The following is a 24954-nucleotide window of genomic DNA, read 5'->3' on the forward strand; positions in this document are numbered from 1 at the left end:
ATTCCTGCTAGCAATTGGTTACATGAAGCTGTATTATTAAGGGAATTTTTGGCTTAAATAAGGTCTTTAGACAAAGGATCACTTGTTTGGCTTAACCAGGAAAACTATTTTTTTCCACTCTCTGGCAATTTCCCAGGCCTGGCTAAATATGTTACAGGTCCATAAAAAACCATCATGACTTCCAGTGTGGTTCAATTTCCACAATATTCTCCAGTAAACGTGACTTGACTTAGAGGTGAATACACAAAGGATCTGTGATTTAGTACAAAATCCTAGGGAGTCATTTGAAGCATTGGGAGAACAAATTTTCCAAGGGGACACAACTAATTGTCAGAAGAAGACTCAGGATTTGAACCCAGGTCTCCCTGATGTTAATTCTATGACTTCATCTTCCATCAAACAGGGCCACTAAACCATTGGTAAGGATTCCCGTGTACCTCATATTGACTTGGACGACCACAGATTAACATCATCTATATTCTATTGTATTTTTATCTATTTTGTTAAATATTTCCCAATTACATCTTAATTTGATTTTGGCTCCATAGGATACTATTACAGGCCACAATATGGCTTGTAGATAGTAGGCTTGACACCTCTGCTCTATGCCACACTGACTTGACTTAATCACAAATCACGAAATAAATACCTGCAGGGTATGGCACGTATATTTTTTTGCATTAAAATATATCTGATTATAAAAATTAAGGTGAAGAAAAATGGTTGTGGCTTATTGTTCTACCCACCCCAACATGTTACATCCTGAGATAGCAGCATGGGCAAGCACAGGGACTGGGGGGACCAATGATGACTTTGTGTAAGGGGCTTCCTAGGGAGTCTGACTGGTGGGTTTAACATTTACTCTAAACAGAATCCAATCCCTAAGCATGTTACCAAGAATTCTTCCCTATCTGACAAATAAAAGTGGCCTGATACACATCGGGATAAAAATGACTGCTCCAAATGAATGTTAGCAAGCATGGGAGCCCACAAGTTTGAGGTGTTCCAGACCAGGGGTCACGTCCTTGCCCAGGCAGTCCCCAAAGGGTCAAGAGACTCCTCCAGCAGCACGATCGTGATTTTGCAGGTGTCACTGTCTCCTGTGCTCTCTTAGGTCCCTAAAGCCTTTGTGAATCTGGTGGATACCTCAGAGGTTGGAAGTTTATCTCCATCACATCAGGGGGATGGAATCAGGTAAGGCCGACCCACCAGTGCCCAGAGATGCCCTTTTTGGAAGCAGATGGTGCTAAACATTCTGCTGGAATGCTGATGTGCTATGTGGAGTGGAACAACGGAAGGACTGCTGCTGGAGTTTCAGAGAATCTACATTTAAACCCTCTCCCACTTGCTGTTTGAGCAAGTTCACTTTCCTGGGCCTCCGTTTTCCTCATCTATGAAGTGGGGCTGTTCGACAAGATAGCTCTTCTAGCTCTAAGTCTCATCCAGGGCTGGTGAACCTTCAGCATCAAGGCCATATGTGGCCCTCTACATTCTCAAGTGCAGTCCTTTGACTGAATCCAAACTTCACAGAATAAATACCTTTAGTAAAAGGATTTGTTCTGTAAAACCTGGATTCCATCAAAAGGCCATATCCAAGGACCCAGAAGGACTCATGTGGCCTTGAGGCTGCAGGTTTCCCATCCCTGGTAGGGTCTTCTCAATCTCAGCTTTCCTATAACTTCTTAAAAAATTTAAGAGGCCAAACCCAGCCTTGGGAAAGGGAAGGATTAGGGTTTCATCCTAAATTTTGTTCCAAAGTCATGATATTTTGCCTTTATCGTTTTAAGGGAATCCTTGATCATTGGATAGCCTTGATCATTGGATAGCCAAGTCTACTTAAGATAATTGTTTTTTTAAAAATCTTATTTAATATTTTATTTTTTCCCCAATTACATATAAAAATAGCTTTCCCAATCTCTTTTTTTCCAATGTTGAGTTCCAAATTCTTGCTATCTCTGCGTCATTGAGAAGGTGAGCAATTTGACATAGGTTATAGAAGCATAATCATCTGAAATATATTTCCATGTAAGTCATTATGTGAAAGAAAACCCAGACCAAAAAAAAAAAAACCCAGCAAGAAAAATAAAGAAACTAAAGAAAAAGTGTCTCTGATCAGCATCGAGGCTCCACCAGTTCTTTCCCTGGAGATGGACAGCACCTTTCTTCGTAAGGCCTTCAGGAGTATCTTGGATCATTGTATTGCTGAGAATAGCTTAGTTATTTGTAGCAGATCATAAAAATATTTGTTTTTAAAAGTATGATAACAGGGCTTTTCAAACACATCAGGTAGGGCAGTGAAAACAAAGAAAAGAAAGACTTGGGACACTAAACTGTACACAAGGATCCCCACTGGCTTAGCAAATCTCATAGTGACAGTTTGTTTTTTTCTTTTTTGTTTTTTTTTGTTTGTTTGTTTTGTGGAGGGGAAAGGCAAGGCATTTGGGGTTAAGTGACTTGCCCAAGGTCACACAGCTAGTAAGGATCAGGTGTCTGAGGCTGGATTTGAACTCAGGTTCTCCTGATTCCAGGCCCAGTGCTCTATTAACTGTGCCACCTAGCTGCCTCAATATTTGTGTTTTTTTTTTAATTTATTTTGTTAAATGTTTCCTAATTACATTTTAATCTGATTCCCACCTCGGGGTGTTGCTGATACAGGTGCCATGTTTTATACCTCTAACATGATGAACAGAACATATGACTTGGAGTTAGGAAGATCTGCGTTTGAATCCTTCCTTCTCTGACATGGTGTGACCCTGGACAAGTCACTCTCCCTTTCTGGCCCGTTTCCTCATCTGTCAAATGAGAGGGTTAGATTAGATGATCTCTAAGTTCTCATCCAGCTCTACAGGTTTGATCCTGCAATTGCATGATGCTTCACCTCCTACCAGAGGTTTCTGGTTTCACCTCCAGGGATGAATGAGCCAAGCCAACATTTCACATAAGAAATGCTGGAGAAACATCTGAGGATGCAGAAAGGTGTGGGTAGGGGTGAGGGGGAAGAGGAAAAGAAAAGGAAAGAGCTGAGGGAAAGTTAAAGAAGAATGGAGAGGGCAGTTCTGGAGTCAGAAACAAATTGGGAAGGACAGACCCCAAGGGAAGAAATGCTGAGAAAGAAATAAGAAAGGGCACCCCCATTTCAGCCTATAGTGGGCCTTTCGTTTAGTGGTAGTATGTATGGCTGACCCACCTACCAAGCCCCACTCTTGGGCCCCTCCTCTGTGGCCTAGAGCTAGGAAACCTCTGTTCTGCCACATGTGAGCTAACAATTGAATAATCTAATATAAGCTTTTGCTAAGAGAAGTTGTATCAGAAAGAGTGTCTGCAAAGTAGGAATGCCCATGCAGTGACAGCCAAAATAAGGGTAACCCAGGGGCCTGAGATGAGATATTGTTGTTGTTTAGTCGCGTCTGACTCTACATGACACCATGGACTTTGATCCATGGGATCTTCCAGGCAAAGATCCTGGATTGATTGGCCATTTCCTTCTCCAGTGTGCCCCCATTTTATAGATGAGGAACTGAGGCAAACAGGATTAATTGACTTGCTCAGAGTCACATAGGTAGTGTCTGAGGTCACATTTGAACTCAGATCTTCCTGACTCTAAGCCTGGTGCTCTAACCACTGCACCACTTAGCTGCCCTCCAAGATGATGTAGGGATGGGACTATTACAGCCCCAGTTGACAGCTCATCCTTGCCCATACTTGGTCTTTTCACCCAATCCTTTATTTACTTTGTCTCTAATTATTTACTCATTCCCTTTTGATGATGGGCCTCAGCTCTTTCTCCTGATAGACTCCTAAGCCCTATTCCTGGCCTCCCACCTCTCTAATATATAGTTAGTCTGGCCCATAGCAGCCTCTTGTCCCCAAGGGAGAACAAAAGATAATAGATCTATCATCTGAGCTGGAGAGGATCTCAATGACTGTAGATCAGAGGCTCTTGTGTCATGTGCACCTTTGGCAATCTGATGAAGCCTGTGGACCCCTCCCTAGAATAGTGTTTTTAAATACATAAAATAAAATAAAATAAGAAGGATTACAAAGGAATCATATAGATGTACAATTATCAACATATTAAAAAACACCAAGTTCATAGATACCGGTTAAAAACCTCTCATGTAGTCTAGCCTTCTCATTTTTCAAATGAGGAAACTGAGGCTCAGGGAGGTTATGACCCATGGACTTGTCCAAAGTCCCCAAGGGAATAAGAGTCAAAGGCGAGATTCAAACCCAAGGCTTTCATTTCTGTTTTGCTTTGGTCTGTAGGGGCCTGAAGGACATGTGTGAGTGCTCAAAGGATCCTTCTCAACTGGCCACAGCTGTGCAGAAATGGTACTATCAGGTGAGCCCACCTTTGGGGCATTTCATGAAGTGTTAGCTCAGGAAAAGCCAAGAAACACTAGAGGGGGCTGCATCTGCTCCTACTCAAGGCATGTCCCTGTCTAAGCCCTGGCCCCCAGTTGCTCTGTCCCTTCCCTGACATTGGCACAAAGTTGTAGCCAACCTTCCCTGGGGTCCAACTTGCTGAAAGAGCTTGGATACTATGAACTGTTGTATTTTCTCTCTGGAATCTATTTTCTCACCTGCCCAATTGTATAGTATTTGGGAATTTATTTTATCAAAAATGATGGTTTTGCAAATTGAAAAGGATAATACATGCAAGTTGTCCCAAAAATCTCAGTGCACTAAAATTTGCATTTCTGTGTCACATTAAGGTTTATGTATTTCCTCACAACAGTCCAATAGGACAGGTAGTGCATTTCCCCATTTTTCAGAGGAGAAAAGAGCCTCAGAGAATTGAAGTGACTTGGCCACACTTGGTCACATATCAAGTTAGTCTTGAAGCCAGAATTAATGCTATCTATTGACAGTCTGAGCTGCTTGGCTCTGGTGGTTTAGCATCCATCATTCCAATAAATTCAAGGGAGTTATCTGGTGTGACCTCTTCATCTTATAGACCAATCAACCAAAAGCATGTATCAAGGTCCTACTAATCACTCGCCGTTATTAGGCTAAGGCCCACTTATGCAAAGACGAAAGGGAAACCATTCCCTGCCTCCAGGATCCTATTGGATCCTGGCCTCTCTTATCATTTGGTTCAGTTGGCTTTGTATAGTCTGCTCCTACTCTACACCCAACCCATCACCGTGCAGATAAATATTGTTCACAGAATTTGAGATAGGAAGGATGTCAGCGGCCTCCTGTCAGTGGCCTCCCGGCAGACCTGTACCTGCTCTGTGATGTCCCAAACAAGGGCTCATTGAGCCTGTATTGGAAACCCTCCACAATTCAACAGGAAACCCACTGTGTCCTAAAGCAGCCCGTCCACTTTTGTCCTGTTCCAAGAGTTCCAGAGCTTTTCTTCACATCAAGCTTACGTTTTCCTTTTTGTAAATTCTAACCACTGTCCCTAGTTCTGACTTTTGGAGCTGAGAAGCTCTCTCCCTTGGACTAGGCCTTTGAATGCTGAAAAAGAACTGTTTCATTGGTCCCAAGAGAGACCACAAGACATTGTGGATAACTCTCAAAAAACCATCCCTACAATCAGATAACAAACCGAAGCACAACTATGACCAACACCACAGTGCTAAATATTAATCTCTATTCATACTAGTCAGTGTTACAACACCCTGACACTGGCCTGTAGTGACATTATCTTTATAGCTGAAGTTCCCACTGTGGAATATTGGGAGACTCAGTAAACCATGGGCCACAGATTGTGCGATGGCTTATATTTCCTATGAGTAGTTTTTCACCATACATGGCTCCAAGATGTGACCAGTGGCCCAGAGGGCCTCTTCCCTCAAGGAATTCAAGCTCTGAACCCTCATCCTGGAGATGGACCTGAATCCTATAAAATGGGGATCCAACTTCTTCCATCTCTAACTCTGGCCCATTACGTTCTCACCCCAGAGTAACTTAGAGAAAGAGCTATAATAAAACTAAATTTTGGCTCCTGTGTGGGTAACAGGGTCTCTTGTAGAAAAGTATTCATTTTAGAATATGGCTATCAGGTGTAGGGCATCTATTTATTTCCTCCTGCTCAAGACATGCTTAAAATGCTAATGACTCACAGGACTCCATGAGCAAATACAGAAACATAGTCAAATAACCCATCAGCTTGCCCTGAGAAAAAAATGAACTTAGGATTGTGCCCTATTATTCTACCCTTGACAGGAACCAGGAGCTGTTTACTCCTGAGGAAACCCTATAGCTTCCTTAATTAAATTACCCCACCTCAAGGTGTTGTGGGGTATTGATTTCAGAACAAGGCATGGTAGATGATCCTGGTCCAAGGCTCTGTACAAGGGCTCCACAAACCACAATAAAAAGAAGACTTTGGATGGTCAGAGGTGAGGCATAGAGCCTTTGCCCAGCTGCTTGACTGCTCTCACCAATTGATGTTGGTTTTTTTTTTCTTTCTCCAGAACTCATGGGAAAAACTCCTGGTGTCGGGCAGGTATGACACAAAAGATACTTTCACAGTAATTTATCAACCTGTCCTCCAGGAGATGGATCCTTCTCTTTTCCTGGTGAGTGTGGGTGGATGGTTAGCCCAAAAGATAAAAGGGAGGGAAGTAAGAGTTCAGGGCCATAGCTCAGGAAACACACTACTCTCTGGGCCCTACCACCATAGGTAAGAAGAGTCTATAGCTGAGAAACACTTTAGGGATCAGTTAGTCCAGACCTCTGATTTGAAATATGAGGAAACTGAGGCTCAGAGAAAGAAAGATATTTGCCTAAGTCATTTAGCTATATTCCTTCTTTCTAGAGTTTAAGTGCTGGGGGAAGGAGGGAGGGATGAGAAGATACTAGTAGCTTCTCTTTTATTCCAGTTTTGTAAACTGAGGTATTTTTGAGTCACTCAACCTTTAAAAACAGATTCCAGAGCACTAGCCTATTACAGGAACAGTAAGCTATGATTTTTCCTTATTCTTCATAGGATCCTAATTCAAAGACTATAAGGGACCTTAGAAATCAATCAGGCCAACCACCTCACTTATAAAAAAAAAAGTTTATTAAATGTCTTTCTATCATTCGACTTTGATTTTAAAAATTCTGCAGCATCTCAGCTATAGGCATCAAATAATGTGAAAACCTGCTTATAAAAAATGAGTCATCAGGAATATTTTTTTTAAATAGCAGTTGTTGTCGAATCATTTTTCAGTCAATGTCCAACTCTTTTTGATCCCATTTGGAGTTTTCTTGGCAAAGATATTGGAGTAGTTTGCCATTTCCTTCTCCAGCTTATGTTCCAGATGAGGAAACTGAGTCAAACAGGATTAAATGACTTGCCCAGGGTCACACAGGTAGTATGTGTCTGAGGCTGGATTTAAACTCAGGAAGATGAGTCTTCTTGACTCCAAGCCCAGTACTTTATCTACTGTGCCACCTAGCTGCCCTTAGCAACATGAGTTAAGTCCAAATGAAGCAGGGGGAGGGGAGGGTAACTCTCTCCAGGCCAGAACAGGATGAACACCCAGGGTGTCTAGAAGACCCATGTTCCTAATTCTGTCTCAGTCATCAATTGGCTTGCTCAAGACTAGGTTTCCTCCTTTGTAAGATGTCAGCTCTCATTGCTGACACTCATATTTGACAGATGAGAAAACCAAGACCCCTATAGGTGAATGACTTGTCCAAAGTCATGCAGGGAGAACTGCAATCCAAACCTGGGTTCTGTGGTTCCATGTTTCAGTGCTCCTTCCACTCACCCTCATAGCTTCCACCATTCTTTCTAATCATTTTCTAGAAAAGTGCCAGAAATACAAGTTATCTCTGGAGGCTCTTGGTAAATGCCCACTTCCTTGGCTGCCTGGGACCAATAGAATTTTAAGTGGTAGATTTAGCCACCAGTCAATCATTTACTAAGCTTCTGTTTAATAAGCCTGTTCATGAAATCGGGCCTTTTTATTGCGGTTGGTTCCTTTAGGACTTTAAATAGGGATGGTTATCTAGAATCTGTCCTTCTAGTAAATTGTATATCCAACTCTTCCCTGAGATGCTAAAAGGCGGACGGGGTCTAAGACCTTGTGAGCTATTGCTCAGTGTATACCCTTCCGACCTCCTCATGGGGAGTAGTTTGGGAGCTCAGTGGTTCAGAGCCCCATGGTAAGAAGGACAAGAATTTTATCTTAGTCCTTCTACGGGTAACAATAGATGTGCTCTCCTTTATAGAAACGGCTCAGATCCCTGACCCCAGGGAAGCAACTTCACAATGTAGGTCGTTGGTCACAGGGGAAAGCACCCTTACTTATGTGCTAGTAGGGTACGCGTCCAAGTGAATTAGTGCAGAAACATTTCCATTAGTGGAGAATCAGCTCAGAGTAGTTGGGGGGTCAGTAGCATCAGTATGTCCCAAGGTCTGAAGTATCATCTCTCATGGGTTCTTTTTCAGGGTAGGCAAGCTTCTGGCCACTCCCCGAACGAGTCATCAACTGCCCTTGCCTTGAGTCTCTGGAATGGTATGGTGAGTTGACATAATCACTCTTGGCACTCTCGTGCTAGAACTGTGTTGTGGGGACAGAGGCATCCGCCCTAGGCCTAGAGCCAGAAGGGGAAAATGTACAGCTACTCCATACCTCCTCTGCCCCCGCCCCCAATGAATTTAACACTAATTGCTACTGAGAAAGCAGATGGGCATTCCGTAGGCTGTGACCCTGGCGAGGTGCCATGTGGAACTCTGCCCAAGCCCTGGCTGAAGCTGTTTTCAGCTCTGGGTGCTCTGACAATCCTGGACTTTTAGAGGTTGGGGGTGGGGGTAGGGAGTGGTGATAGTACCGAGCTACACTTCAGAGTTAGCATAAGCATAGTTCTCTTCATTCAAACCCCTTCTGGGTCACACGTCAAGGAATGATTTGCTGTATCTGTTCGACAAGGTCCCCTTGGTGCTTCGTGCCAGGCAGCCCATGGAGTAGCAATCTTTCTTTGGATGTCTCGAGCCTGTTCCTCCCAGAATCTCTCAGCATGTCACACACTTAATCTCTCAGTGGAGTAGGTGAACAGAGCAAGGGAATGAGAGCTAAGAAACCCGCGTTCTATTCCTAGGTAGGCCATTTGCCAGCTGTGCACAGTAACCAACTCTGAGCCTCTGGTTTCTTACTTGGAAAATGAAGGGAATGGATTATTAGGTGATCTCCTAGGTCCCTTTTCCAGATCTAAAGATCTATGTCTGAGGATTCCAGCATAAGGTGTTTCCTTTATGAGACGTAGGTGCTTAATGAACACTTGTCAGTTTGGTTCAGTAGAACCTATAAGCTCTGTCATTTATGCAGTTGTCCTAGAACCCAAGTAATAGCTGGGATTCGTGGTCCCAGATTAGCAGGAGGTGGTTGTGGTTGTTGTTCAGGTGTTTCAGACTCTTTTTTATCTCAATTCTGGTTTTCTTGGCAAGGATACTGGAGTGGTTTGCCATTTCCTTCTCCAGCTCATTTTACAGATGTGGAAAGTGAGGCAAACAGGCTTAAGTGACTTGCCCAGATTTGCACAGCTAGTAAGTGTCCAAGGCTGGATCTGAATTCAGCTAGATAAGTCTTCCTGACTTTTGGCCTGGGGCTCTGTGCATTATGGTGCCACCTAGCTGCCCCATGTGGGGGAGTCACAGAATCTGGGTTCAAATCCCAGCTCTGACTCTTGCTGTTTGTGTGACTTTGGGCAAGTCAATTAACCTCTCCCTCAGTTTCCTCTTCTGTAAAATAATCGGTTGAAATAGATGGCCCCTGAGTTGCCTTTCACCTCTGAATTTGTGATCCTATCAAAGGAGAACTAGGCAGTACCGTAGCCAGAGTTATCTGACATAGTCAGGAGGATCTGAGTTTAAATCCAGCCTCCTACATTTACTAGCTGTGTAGTGGCCTCCAGAGCCCATTTTTTTTTTCCACCAAACTGTTCTGTTCCCAAATATGGGAAAAGAATCATAGACTGAATACCTGGGGGAAGGTGCTTTCTTGGGCCTGTCAGGCTTCCTCTCTCAGTGCCCCCCATTCCTGACAAGGACTGTGCATTGTGGTCAGAGGTCTCTGTTTCTAACTAGGATTCAAGGGCCTGCTTCAAGCCCCTTCCTCCCTGTAATTCTACAGGTTCAGGCAGAGAGCTGCCGGTTCCCATTTTTTTCCCCTTTCCAAGCTGCCCTATTTTTAGAACTCCAGTGACAGAAACATGTTTTTCTTCTCCCTTGGTTTAGAGAAAAGCCTCCCTCCTCCTAGCTGAGGGACGTGGTCGGCTGACTGATGGGAACAGCTGCATTTCGACATGTGTCAACCTGGATGGGGCCTGAGAAGGGAATCTTGTAGTGGGGAGAAAAGTTCCCACCAAAGCAGCCAGAGTAAATGAGAAACACACTGCCCCTTGGGAGAGGTGTAGGATTTCTTTCTAGGGTGAAATGTTTGGAGGGGCAGCTTGTCTTACAAAGTCTTTTCTGTTGGGCCTCACTGACCCTGGCTGGAGGGAGAAATCTGCTCAGGAAAACCCTGCTGTTGCTAACATGCTATGTGACCCTGAAATACTCAGGCCAGGGCTGCCTGTCACGGGCCCTCTATTCCTTGCCTGTCACCCTGGATGGGAGGAGTGTTAATGATGCTTATCACAAGCTCTATAAACCACCCACCTCCTACCTCATTTTTTCCCTCCCTCTCTACCTTTCTCCTCTCTCCTCCCTTTCTCTTTCTCCTCTCTCTCTCTCTCTCTCGCCCCCCCTTCCCTTCTCTCCCCTCCTCCCTCTCTCTCTCCCCTCCTCTCTCTTTCTTTTCTCCTCTCTCCTTTTCTCTCTCTCTCCCCTTCCCCCTCCTTTCCTTTCTCTCTCCCCTTCTCTTTCTTTTCTCTCTCTCTCCCTCTCCTCTGTTTCTTTTTCTTCTCCTTTTCCTCTTTTCTCTCTGTCAATTAATCAGGTATTTGCTGTGTACCTCTTATATGCTTATGCCCCTCCTCTGCCTCCAAAACCTTCATGGTTCCCTGTTTCCTTCTACAAGCAAAATTCAGACTTGTTTGCCTACATTCAAGACCTGCTGCCACCTGCCACCATCCTACCCTTCCAGTCTTATCTCCTATTCTTCCCTACCAAGCCCTTTGTGCTCTGGGCAAAGTGGACTGTTCCTTACATTACAGTCATGCTCTAAGGTTTTTGTTTTTGTTTTTTTAACTCCAAGCCTTTGTTCCTGTTGTTGAGTACCAAGGTGTTACAGTGAATAATAATAGTAGCTTGCTTTAAAGTTTACAAAATGCTTTGCAAAATCATCTCATTTCATCTTCACAACTCTGGGAAGTAACTACCTTTATTATCACCACTTTACAGATGAAGAAACTGAGGTAAATAGAAGTTAAATGATTTGTCCAGAATCATGCAGGTAGTAAGGCAGTATTCAAACTCAGGTCTTCCCAACTCCAGCCCAGCATTGTATCCACCTTGCTGCAGTACCAGCCTTGGAGCCAGGAAGGCCTGAGTTCAAATCCTGCCTCAGACACTTAATAGCTATATGACCTTGGCCAATTCACTTATCTTTCCTCAGCCTCAGTTTCCTCATCTGTAAAATGGGGATAATAACTGCAGCTACCTCCTAGAGTTGCTACAGAGATTAAATGAAATAATATTTGTAAGTGTCTGGTATCCTTAAAGTTCTAGATAAATGTTAGCTATTATGCTTGTATTGTTACTATCTCTCTGCCTAGAATGTCTTTTCCTTCTCTGTTTGCTCAACAAACAATTTAATTCCACAGACATTTATTGTATAGTGACTACTACATGACTGTTAGAATGGCCTCTCTCCTTCTTTGTTTGCTCAACAAACAATTTAGTTCAATAAACATTTATTATATAGTGACTACTAAATGCAAGTTCAACATGAAACAGTGGATTAAAAGCTATCCTAGAAGTCATGAAGGCCTGGGTTCAGCTCCTGCCTTTGTCTTGCTAGCTGGCCCAGTCACAACCTTTCAGTGGCTCAGGAAACTCTCTTAAGATGACAAGTTACAGATGAATTATGGATCCAGATGGGTAGAAAGAGTCCATACTGGGAGGTTCTCACACTGTTGAAATTTCAGGCCAGGACCTCACCCTAAAAAGAGAGATAATTGGGGTGGGGGGGACATCACCTACAAACCAAATGACCGTTACATGTGTTGAAAGAAGGAAGAAACCACAGTGAGAGTCTGAGGGTCACACAGTGACAGAGGGTCTATCCCAGACAGCTGATTGTTCTAGCCCACTCTTAACTACCACTTGTCCCCAGGAACTGTCCTCCCAATCTTGTATAAGTTCTTTCATTTCCCACAGGGCCTCTGGGGAGGGAGCCATCGTAATACTGGTTATTAAGTTAGGTGATGAATTTGGGGGAGAGGAGGCTTCCCAAGACTACTTAAATTCAGTTTACAACTAAGGTAAAAGTCAACCTCCCTTACAAGTCTGAGTATCCCATGGCAAAAGTCTCGACTCAAGTCTCAGCCAGCCTCCCTCTTCTTCATCCCCACCCCACCCCCATTTTCCTACCACTTGCCAGACCATAGCCAACTGGGTGAGAAATTTAAGGCAGGGAAGCCGAACGGAAAAGCCACTGGACAGTTACTGTAATTCCAGTTCATAGAATTACAGATTTAGATAGATGAGTTTAGAAACTACCTAATCCAAACCCTTCATTTTATGTAGGAGGAAACTTGAAGGCCAATGAGGTTAAGTGAATTGCCCAAGGGCACACCTGTAGTAAAGGTCAGAGGCAGGATTTTAATTCTGATCCTCCAACTCCAGAGACAAGTATTCTTTCTACTACCCTGTGCTACCCATGAGGCCTGGTTTATTACTCTAATTCTACCATTAATTAAAATTTGGGCTGAATCACTTAATCTCATTATGTCTCAGTGTCCGCAACCATCCATTAGGAATGATAATAGCTCAGTTTTATACAGCTCTGTCCACAGGAGAGTACTGGTAAATGTTTACTGGCTCTCAAAAAAACTACTCAGGACACTTTTTGGTTTAATTTACATTGGCTTTTTCTCCATCACTTTCTTAGGTGTTAAACAACCAATGAAACAAAAGAATAAGCCCTGATTTATAACATTTGCCAGTTTCTGTGGTGTAAATGCTAATTCTGACAACTTAATTGGCTCTCGTGAGCAGAACCAAGTTTTTCCTGCACACTCCTTCCAATATATGATCTTGTTTCATGGTATTACATATATGACTTTGTTTCATATGTATTATCGTTTGACTGTTGTGACAATATATAAAATAGCTTACCTAAGACCCCATAGCTAGAAAATGACAGCCAGGACTTGAACTCAAGTCTTTCTTAAAAGTCAAATATTTTTTTCGCAATACCACTTTACCACTCCCAATGATACACCCCTTCCTTATTTCTCAGAAGGTTGAAGTCAAATAATGGACTAGCAAGGACTCTTTTCAGAAAGATTTTACACCAGTTTCTTCCCCTTTTGGGTCCTGAGTTGTCATACTCTTAAAATGAGGGGTTTAAACTAGGTCATTAGCTGGTTGAGTAAGAGCCCTTTCAACTCTAAATCTTATGCTCCCCTGATCCTCTTCAAATCCAGGCTGTGCACCGTAACAAACATGGCAACAATAAGAACCTCCCTTCAGTACACTATGCATTGGTCTTGCCCCTGATTGCCCTAAAGAACAGCCTGGCCTTGGTACATTTAGAAGACGAGTAGGTCTTGGGTCACATGAAGGATACAATGTTTTTTCCTTCCTCCATCCCTTGCTTTGGGCTGCTGTCATTCCTCTGGGGGTGACATGATCAGAACTCCATTAATTGGCTCCCCTCCTAATCAGGTGCTTAATGGCTAATGAGAAGAAGGTTAAAGTTCTCTTGCCTTTCTCCTCATTTACTGGAACATAGGTGCCATGTTAAGATATGATAAGCTACTCTTGAAGAACTTGGTTCTGCCTAAGACTAGAGTGACTAAACAGAAAAATGAAAGGAAGAACAGGTAGAAGGTCCTACTGATACACCAGTGACTTGGCCCAGGAAATGTCCTTGTCCTTGGGAGGGTGGGAATTATGCACCTGGGTGAGATAAAAAATTTATTGGCATATGTAGAGAAAATAAAAGGAACTAGGGACAAAATTCAATTCACCAAATAATTATTAAGCACCTACTATGTGCCTTTTAAAGCATTGTGCTATACCCCAGAACAGGGGTTTTTAACCTTTTTGTGTGTGTCTTGGCCTCCTTGGGCAGTCTCGGAAAGCCTATGGACTCCTCAGAATAATGCTTTTAGATGCATAAAATAAAGTATACGGTATTGTAAAGGAAATTAGTTATATTGAAAAAGTTTATCAAATATTTATTTTAAAAAAACAAGGTTTTTTTGTTCTTTTTAAATTAAGATTTTTTATTTTTAGTTCACAATACTCAGTTCCACATGATTTTGAGTTACAGATTTTCTTCCCACCTCTCTGCCTCCCTCCCCAAGACAGCATGGAATCTGATATATCTTCTACATATAACTTCTCATTGAACTTATATCATAGTCAAGTTGTAAAGAATTATGACCAATGAAATGAATCATGAGAAAGAAACAAAACCAAAAAAAACTAAAACAAAAAACATAAGAAAATAAAAGGAGAAGAAACAGTTTGCCTCAACCCGCATTCAGTCTCCACAGTTCTTTCTCTGGATGTAGATAGCTCTCTCCAACATGAGTCCTTTGGAGCTGTCTTTGAACCTTATATTGCTGAGAAGAACCAAGTCTGTCAAAGTTAGTCATCACACAATGTGGTTGGAACTGCACACAATTATATTGAAAAAGTTATCAAACATTAATTAAAAAAAAACAAGTTTTGACTGCATATTAGGTACCCCTGCTTTAGGGACAAAAAAACCCGATAAATAGAACAGTCCATGCCCTCAGTGAGTTTACATTCTACTAGGGAATGTGACACATCCAAGTAAGTAAATACAAAGTCTATACAAAATAATACAAAATAATTACTAAAGTATGCTTATTAGAATACTAGATGGAAATCATGCAGCTCATTCAGGCCCCTCCACATCATTTTGTTTTCCTTTCTCTTCCCTGTGGAAGAGCTAATCTTCTGTGAAATGCCCAAAATTCCATCAGGAAGATGGAAGAAGAAAGCACCAAGGACTTCGATGATTCACAGACTGGATACAAGAGGGATGGGTACAGGATCTTCAAGGTCATGAGTTTTAACCCTTTCCCTGATTTGCACATGGTGGTTTTAGTTACGGTCCCAGCTTTCTGTAAACAGAGAAGCTCAATTCAGTTCAATTCAACCATGAAGAACCTACTCCATGCAGTACATTATGCTGTGTGATGGCGGGTGCAAGGCCTAAAATGGCAGGTGGTTAGACAAATACAAGGTAAGTTGGAAAGAGACAAATTCATAGGGGACATCAAATGTAGAGGCAAGAGAAACCAGGGAGGGAGAGATCTTCTCTAGTTTGGGAAATCTGGCATGGTTTCATGGAAGGGGTAACGCTTGATTGTGACCTTGAAGGAAGGCAACAAGTTATCATGGAGGTTTCCTTCCCAGAGATACTGCAGTGGTTTGCCATTTCCTTCATCATCAGCAATAACCAACAATGTTCCAGGCACTGCGGGTGCTGGGACTTCCATAAGCAAAAGCTGAAAAGCCCCTGCCCCCAAGGAACTTACATTGTAGCAGGGAGATAAAACTTACTGCAAAATAACCTTACAAGGCATAGTAGGTGCTTCATAAATGCTGGTCGATTCACTAATAGGAAGAAAACACTGTAACTATTCAAGAATTACATAAAATGAGGGATAGCATGCCCAAATATACAGAGTCAGAAGAGGAAAGGACAACATTGGCGAATAGATACACTAGGCTTTGAATGGATCAACCAATGCAGTCATAGAATATGGGTGTGTTTCCCCTTTGGTGTCATGACTAAAAAACTCATGAGAAGAACCTTCCATGTTACTTTGTTTTCCAGATGGATCCAACCGGAAGGAAGGAAGAATTATTCCCAGCAGGACAAGGAATTTCAGTGAACTGTCCTACCCAGGTAGGCAGGGCTAAGATGGGGTGGGGAATGTTCTTGATGCTTTGGAATGGTTGCGTGTGTCTATACCAAATGAGCTTTGTAGTCACCAATAGCAAGGCAGTTCTGTGTCTGGCTGGTCTGTTTCCCCCACTAATGCCCTGCAGTTCACTATTTTATCTGGTTCTATTCTCTTCAACACCAAAAATGACTTTATAAAAGCCTCTCTCAACCCAGGGACTTTTAACCCTTTAGGTTCCTTCCACTTTCGTACCAGGAGGGAGAGATGATGAACAGAGCCAGTAGAACTCATTTCTACTTTCATGTGCTTCCCCATGCTATCTGCCCAGGGCCCAGACCCTTGTGAGAGTAGGTTAGTTCCCAACCTTTTGCTCTAGGCAGAAGAAGAGGAAGTGAAGGGCTGGCTGTTGTGTGGTCAGGAGGGTGAGACAATTTGAGGATGTGAGTTTGATGTGTTTTTTTTTTAAAGCTGAGAAGCAGAGAGACTTATGGTAACTGCAGACCTGGTCCCTGAAGAGTAGATGAAGCACTAAAGAAGTCAGTTCTTTGCTTGGAACCTCAGTATCTCAGTCTATAAAATGGATATTTTCATGCTGATCCACTGTTCATGCAGATTTTTGAGCACTTAGGTGACCTATGATTTTGTCAGTGTGGGTCTCCTTTCCTGCAGAGATTACATATCTTCTGTGTTCTAGTAGAAGGCTTTCAAGAATTGCTGTGACCCAAACAGCCACTACTGTTTGCTGATCCAATGATGAGCTTCTCCATGCTTAGTAAGACTGGTCCTAGGATGATGGACATCAGGTCTATAATCTTGCCTGTCTTTGGAGCTTTGCCAGCTTGGATGAGTGATTGCACTCCACCGTCATGACCTTGAAGAATCCAAAGCTCTTTATCCATGCCAAAATGAGTCATTAGAGTGGAGGTCTAGGGTCACGACAAATGAACGATGACAATGTCCTATCACTGTGAAGTTAAAGTAACTCCCATGATAGTGTAGCAGTCTTGGCTAGGAGTCATCTGCAGGCCAAATGATGCTCTAAACTTGGCCTCATGGCCTTAGTTTCATAGTATGTAAAATAGAGCCCTTCACATTGACCTACCTCTCCTGTCTTGTTCTGAGCGTTTGGCTTTGGGAGACACAATTCTCCTGGCTACTTTCATTTTGAATATATTATTTCTTCTACATCTGTGACTATAACACCCATTTGATTCTGACAAATAAACCCTATCCTGGCTGATGAACTTTCTTCAGCTGAGCATAGCCACACCAAAGAGTTGACCATCTCTACTCCCACCCTCCTCAGGCCTCAGGCTTTCTGAGCATCAAGTTTACACCAGCATCTATCTCCATGTTCATAGTCTCCCACAAGCCCCATTGGTTAATAGTATTAATGCTTCACATTTATTAATGCATGATGTTCATGTTTTCCATTAGAACTTGCCTACCACTTCTTATTCATCAAATAATTAAGTCTCTTAGAAGGAAGCAGTGTCCAAGTTCTCAGATCACCTAGAACTTGGCTGGACCAGCCCTAACATAAGGCTAACACAGGCTGTAGCTTTATAGCAGAGGGAGTCAGAGAAATTAAGAAATTCGCCCAAGATATTTGCAGATATCCTCCTCACCTTAGCAGAGGCTCAGCTAGATAAAACGTTTGCCACTATTTAGCTAGGTGGTATGGCGGATTGAATGGTGGGACTTATTCTGTCACTCAGTCCAAATCTGGCCTCAGACACTAGCTGTGTGACCCTGGCCAAGGCACTTAACCCCTGTTTGCCTCAGTTTCCACATCTCTAAAATGGAGAAAAATAATAGCACCTACCTCCCAGGATGAAGCGAAATAATATTTCAAAAACACTTAGCATAGTGCCTGGCACATAGTAAGAGCTGTATAATTTATTGTTGTTGTCATTTGCAACTGGTGGGACAGAAACTGAATTCTATGAAGTTATGATGACAAAGCCTGACCTCAAAGAAAAAGTTGAGGATTCAACTAACTCCCTTCTTTGTAGAGGTGGGTGTGGAACACTACATATTGTATCAGACTTGTCTTTTAGTTAGTTTTGCTGAACTGCTTTTCCCCTTTTTAAAAATTCTTTGTTACAAAGGACGAAGCTCTAGGAGGAGAGAGAAAAGATATTTTTGTAAATGAATGTGACAGAAAAAGAAAATATACTAATAAAAATGTTTTTAAACGATACTGTGGAGGTAAAGTTGAAAAAAACTTAACAAAAAAAAAATGAAAACAACCAACCAATCTACAACTAGTGTCATACCTCTAGTCAGTCACTTTCGGGAGAATCAGTAAAAATTTACAATAAACAAACTTGCCCAGGTTACTACATCTGGAAAGTTGGAAATTTAACTAAAGAAGGATAGCCAACAGCTATCCCAGAAGACTCATTGGGCAGGGCTGAGAGGGTAGATAGGGAAACCCAATGTTTTCTAAACACTAGGTGCCATAGTCCCATGTCCTTCAGAAGCATCAGGATACTGTGCTATTCAATGGGATAGGAAAAGAAATCTGTAATGATGACAGATAGAAGACTTTATTCAGCCTATTAGTCTATGGAGGGTCACATAGAAAAATTGAAAGAGGTTCATTCACTACCTAGAGAGAATGTTCTCCCTGCACCCAAGATAGACAGGGCACCAAGAAGAGTAAATGTGAAGCTTTCTTCCCAAGAGAATTGATGGCCACTGTGGAAGAGGAGCCAGTGAGAGTTTCATTCATCAACCAAAGGATGTTGCATATAATTCCACAGTTGACAAGGAGTTGTGTTGCATGATAAAGGTTAATACCTATCAGGTTTACCCTTAGTCTTGGGTTATTGTCATAACTTATGTTGCTTTCTTTCTACAGGAGCATCCCTATCTATTCACCTACAAAAATAGTGATTTCTTCCCTGTCTCACCGAAAATCACCAGGATGTCTGAGGTAGTAAAAACTCTTTTTTTACTTGTAAATATACAAATGGGGCAGCTACATGGTGTAGTAGATAGGTCATTGGGCTTGGAATCAGGAAGACTCATCTTCATTAGTTCAAACAACCTCAGACATTTACTAGCTATGCAACCCTGGGCAACTCACTTAACCCTGCTTGTCTCAGTTTCCTCATCCGTAAAATGAGCTGGAGAAAGAAATGGCAAACCACTCCAGTGTCTTTGCTCAAGAAAACCTCAAATGGTGTCATGAAGAGTTGGACACAACTGAAACATGACTGAACCACAACAACAAATACACAAATTCTGTATAGACCTAGAACTCCTGAGTCGACACCATGGTGGTAGAGTGAGGCCTGAAAGTGAAAGGCATATCAACTTTGGCAGGCTACTTTTCCTCTCTAGGTTTTCTTTCTCTCTTCTGTAAAATGAAAAGCTTAAACTGAATTGGGAGGGTGGTCTATGGATATATATTGGGGGGATGTCTGTGAATTTGGATGGGAAAAAATGACATCTTCATTTTCACAAACCTCCAACTGAAGTTTCGCATTTCTTTCCATTAAAAATTTTCTTCTGACCATCAGACTACCAAAGGTGTCCATGACAAAATAAAGAATCCTTAAACTAGTTTTATCTAACTCAGATTTGCAAAGCTATTTCATCATAATAATTGTAAAGTAGGTAGGACAAGTATGGGGATGTGCTGTGCTTGTGTTGTGGGGGAGTATATTCAGAATCAATGTTATTCAAGTTTTCTCCATCCCCTTCTTAAGTCTACAATGAACAAAACAACAGTTCAATCCTTTATTTATAGCATTTGACAGTTTCTGAGACTTAAACGCTAAAAACGAAAATTTGACAATCAGCTCTTAAAACATCCCGCTCAAGTTGACTCCAGCATATCCCTGAATAAAAACTGCCTAACTCCCTTTTCTACACATGAGGAAACTTGACCATGTCAACCATGCCTAGTGAAGTCCGGTGTCAGATGCAGCTTTTGTCTTGAAGTCTAAGCTCTTTCTAGGATATCACATTGACATTTAAAATGAAGCCCTAGTGATGCCTCATGGTTCCTAGGGTGGTTGATACTGATCCAGAAACAACCTTGAGAGGGCGTCTAGTCCAAACCCCCTCATTTTACAGATGAGAACAGTGAGGCCTGAGAAATGAAATTACTTGTCCAAGGGAACACAGGCTGCGAGGAGCAGAGGTGGGATTCTGACCCAGGTCCTGTGACTCAGGCTGAGTCCAATGCTTTTTCTCCTTTACCCCAATGGAGATATGCTTGAGTTTCAGAGTGCTTCCACCTCACCAGCTTTGTGGCCTGGCGGCCACCCTTTCCCTACCTCTGTTCTTGTAATACCCATTGTTCTCAGGCTTTCCTGTCTGAAGATGGCCATCACTCTGAAATAGAATAGCTATACAATTATTCTTAGTCTACTTTCCTTGTTCTGGCCTCATGGAGCCCCTTGGTAGCCCTTCTCATTCACTCTCATTCAGTAAGTAGTGCTATTATCCTAGAGGGCCATCCTAAGATGTGCCTCTACACAGTAGGACTTTATCCCCAAAGGTAGCCTGGCCCTATTTGTAGCCAGACTGGAACCTCACCAGACCTTGTTATTTAGAACTAGAGTGATACTTACTTCAGCCAAGTGTTGGAATCTGGAATGTATTTGAAATTAGCCTTGAAGATAGGCTCTACAAGCCCTTTGGCTCACACAAATTTCCCCATCCTGGAAAATAACATGGGAATAATGAATCATCTGTTGAGGAGAGAAACCTGAAACACGAAAGAATACATTTTCCAGTGAGCCAGACTTTCTATGGTTTCTTTTTTCCTCCCCAGAGCCTGATTTGTTTTGTTCTACCAGCCCATAAACCTGAGTTCATTCGTATAGCCGTTGGAAGTCGTGGTCCCAAATAGGAAAACCTCTATGTCCCTCCCTAAAGTGAATATTTAAAGTCATTGCATTTGGTTAATCACAAATGTTTTTGGTCATTTCAGGTGGGAGAAGGAACAGAATTTCTATGTCCTGATGTGGATCCCTCAGATGTGGTGCCCACTTCAGGTAAATACATCTCTGGAAAGTATTTTTTAAACACTTTAGAAACCTAAAACTGAATTATGTAACCAAAACTAGCCCTTTCCATATTCAGGAGTGATAATAATAAGATCATAGATTTGGAGGTAGAAGGGACCTCGGGATAAGTCATCATTTTATAAATAAAGAAGCTGAGACCCACAAAGGCAACTTTCCCAAAGTTACCCAGATAACAAATGGTAGAGTTGGGCCTTGAATGAACCCTAGGTCCTTGGACTCCAGATCCAGCATTCTGTTCTACTCCTCTGTCTCTGGATGCTAATAACAACTCATATTTATATAGCTCTTTAAGGTTGGCAAAGCACTTTAAACGTTTTTTTTTTCTTTTTCAATTCTGTATAGTCTGGATTAGATTGCAATGGCTTTTACTGATCCCCCTGTTTTTGCACAAAAATTATTTCTGGAGAAAAACCACCAACAATAATCCTTCCCCACCCCTAGATTAAACCCTCCTTCCTAACAATATAACAAAAATACCAACTGCTGTGATTCCTCTCCCACTCCCAAAGCTGACAACATTCTCCTCCAGTCATCTCCTCTCTCTCTGCTGGGAAAAGAGTTATGTTTCATTGTTTTTTCTCCAAGACCGTTATTGATTTTTTCAACCACTGGTTGAGTTATTCTTTAATTGTAATGCTAGAGAGTTGTCTCAATAACATTTAGCATCAATGTCAAAAGTAAATAGAAATGCTAACATGCATAAGGATCTCTGTGGGCTGCATAATTGACTTAGAAAACTACATGTTAACATTATCTATATTCTGTTGCATTTTTGTTATTTTGTTAAATATTTGCCAATCACATTTTAACCTGATTGAGGCAGCAAAGTGTTCGATCCTTCTAGTTTCTAGGATGTTAGAGCATGCAGAGCCACTAGAGGTCATCTTTCGAATCTTGCATTTTATAGGAAAAACTAGGTGACTCAGTGGATAGAGTGCTAGATGTGGAGTCAGTAGTCTGAATGTTGAGCTTTAGTCTTGCTCAGGTTCTTACTAGCCATATGAGCTTGGGTAAGTCACATAATCTCTCTGAATTTCAGTTCCCCCATCTGCAAAATGAAGAAAATAATAATACCTCACTCCTAGTGATGTTGCAGAGATCAAATGAAATAAAATCTCCAAAGCATTTTGCCAAGCTGGCTACTATTATTAAGGAGAAAGTGAGAAATCCTTATCAATCGATAACCATTCACCATCTATAGGGCAGTTGGCTAGGTGTGGGGAATACAAGGAGAAGTCCAGGTCCAGACCCATAAGGAGCTAGCCATGTTAGCCTAGTCTGTGGGATCACGAAAGCCAAAGTAATCTTAAAGTGACCTGCTCAGTCCAATCCCATAACCACCGCCAGAGCTCATGAGTAGAGTGTAATCATGGAGCCCACATGGCAATAAAGCATCTATTTTTTGCAGATGGGTCATTTTTAGTGCCTTCTGTTGGTAGTAGATATGATAGGTTTGGTGATCTGTGAAGGCTGAGAGGAATTTATTTTCCTTCATGGAGCAAGAGAGGGACAAGGACAAGAGAGCACAGTCATGGCAACCCACCCACACACCATTAAATGTTGGCCCATGGGACATCTTCAGACTGCATTCCATAGGCTACTAAGCTCACTCTTAGGAAATTAGAGAATTCTTCATTTCTTACCTTGGGGAATTGCTGCTGGGCCCTTGGGGCAGAGGTACTGCAATAAAATACCCTCTTCTCCACCCTGAGGGCTTCTCTGCTCTGGATCCAGTCATGTTGTTGGATCAGGTGCAGTCCTGGAAAGTCTAACCCTCAATTAAAAGGGGAAGAGAGGGTGTTAGACTCCCATTCTTTGGCTCATTAAATCCCCATCCTGGTTCCCTGGGGGAAAATTTTACTTACCTTTTCTACTATGCTTATACCTAAGTGTTTTCCCAAAAAGAGAAGTAAAAATGATATTCGGTATACCATATTGCTGAGGTATGGCCTGGGCAATTTATTTCCACACACAGACACATACACATAGATATATATACACACATATATCTAAGAAAGGCTAAACATAAAAAACTAACAAGCATACGTTAACAGAATAGGGTTCCATAACTGAACTTATGACTGCTTTTACCATCAGTCAGGAGGCTGATATTTAAACCTCTTGAGAACTTTATATTCTTGTATGCAGCTTTCATCACTGCTAAGTAGGAATTTTCAATTTCAGCTCAGGTCTATACTGTCCAAACAACTCCTGATACACGTTTGCTGGTAAAAAACAACTTGGCTTAGGCCAATCCTTTTGTTAATGGTTCTTTACAGTAGAGGTTTCCTCTGCCACCATCTAGCTCCAACCCAATGGGACCCAAGGCCTCTGGACCTCTCAAGCTCTTAACTGCCTTCAGACCTGGACACAATCATCTCAGAATACTTGTTTGCCTAAAGTCAAGAAAGAGCAAATATAAAATTAGCAGTCCAAACCCAGGCTTAGGTTTGCCTAGGCAAGATATATGTTTTTGAAACCATGTGTTCATTGCCATAAGGTAGTTGGGGTGGGGATCAAAGATAATGGCACTCTTTTCCCTACTCTACCCCGATGTTGAGAAGCAGTTCAAAACAGTCCTGACTTGATTGGTAGTTGGAAAGGAAAAGAGAGGGATTGGGGCTAGTGACACCCCTTTGAATATCTACTGTTTACCAACTCTTCTGACTCCACAGTTGGGTTGTTTATCATTTCAAAAAAAGCCCCTTAGCCCAGAGTGGCATATGGTTACAAGTAAACCCCAGTACTTAATACAGCTACAGCCAGGAATATCAACTCAGAGCATGCTCTTTGGGTTGGCCCCTGTAGGCCAACTCAGCCTTTATCGGGCATTCATGAATTTGTTCATTCATTTCTTAATTGAACAAATAGTTATTGAGTTCTTGTTATGTCACCTGTCTGGGGGTTGGGTATGGGCAATACAGAAGAAATTGAAGATGGGCCCCTCATCTTCCAGGAGCTTACATTATCCTGGGAGATAAATGAGGAAGAGGGACATTATGTGTTCTTGATAAAGCCATATGTTAGAGGCTAAATGTTAGAGGTAGGATTTATACTCTAGGTCCAGTAACTCTGCTATCTTGCCTTGAGGAAAAAGGGGGGTTGGGAGTGCAAGAGGGAAAGGAATATACATTTATTAGCAGCTACTATTTCTAGGTACTGTGCTAAGGGCTTTATAGATATTATCTCATTTGATAGGACTTAAAGCATTGAGACCTTCATGTGGAGATAGTTCTCCATTGTCCCAGTGATTTAGTAAGTGATACTCTTTGACTCAATTGTTGTCATACCTCTTCTAATCTTATTGCCCTGAAAGTAAGCTTTGGATGCCTACCCAGATCATCTGTGTTACAAGATGACAAAAGTAAATTTCAAGGCCAGGTCTTTACTTAACTGGCATTTTCCCTCAGATAAGATAAGAGCCTCTTTTTTTATCTGACCCTGAAGATTACTGATATTTGACCATATAAAATGAAAGAGAAATCTCAGTACTTGAAGATAGGAGATACTATGGTGACAGGTGTTGGGAGAATAAATAGCTGGACACATTTAGGTCTGTCTGGTCACGACGACTGGGACACAGGAACAGAGTGTAACAACTATCTCATTTGTTGGGGACCATCTTAATATGAATGACAGGAGCCATCTTGCTTCCCCAAGTTCCAGTTTGTCCTCAGACAGTTGCTGCATGACCCTGGGAAAATAACTTAACCAGTTTGCCTCCTTTTCCTACTCTTTACTAATGGTAGTTATCTCCCACAGTAGTTGTGAAGATTGAATGAAATATTTGAATGATGATATTTGGAAAGCACTTAGCACAGTGCCAGGCACACACGTGTCTGTTAAATCTAAATCTAGAAGCCTGTCCAGATAAGCCATGGTGAAAGGAACACACTGAATTTCCCTA

General features: G+C 42.0%; 1 protein-coding gene across 1 annotated transcript in view; it reads left to right on the top strand.

Moving 5' to 3' along the window:
- Nucleotides 1-24954, top strand: part of PLB1 (phospholipase B1) — a 191756-nt gene that overhangs the window by 23065 nt on the left and 143737 nt on the right. Inside the window, 7 exon segments of the mRNA XM_036749921.1 lie at nucleotides 1115-1194; nucleotides 4267-4342; nucleotides 6429-6533; nucleotides 8396-8467; nucleotides 15930-16001; nucleotides 18866-18940; nucleotides 20951-21014. Coding sequence (XP_036605816.1) covers nucleotides 1115-1194; nucleotides 4267-4342; nucleotides 6429-6533; nucleotides 8396-8467; nucleotides 15930-16001; nucleotides 18866-18940; nucleotides 20951-21014 — 544 coding nt within the window.

Source organism: Trichosurus vulpecula, chromosome 3 (genome assembly GCF_011100635.1).
Source record: "Trichosurus vulpecula isolate mTriVul1 chromosome 3, mTriVul1.pri, whole genome shotgun sequence".
NCBI classification, from domain to species: Eukaryota; Metazoa; Chordata; class Mammalia; order Diprotodontia; family Phalangeridae; genus Trichosurus; species Trichosurus vulpecula.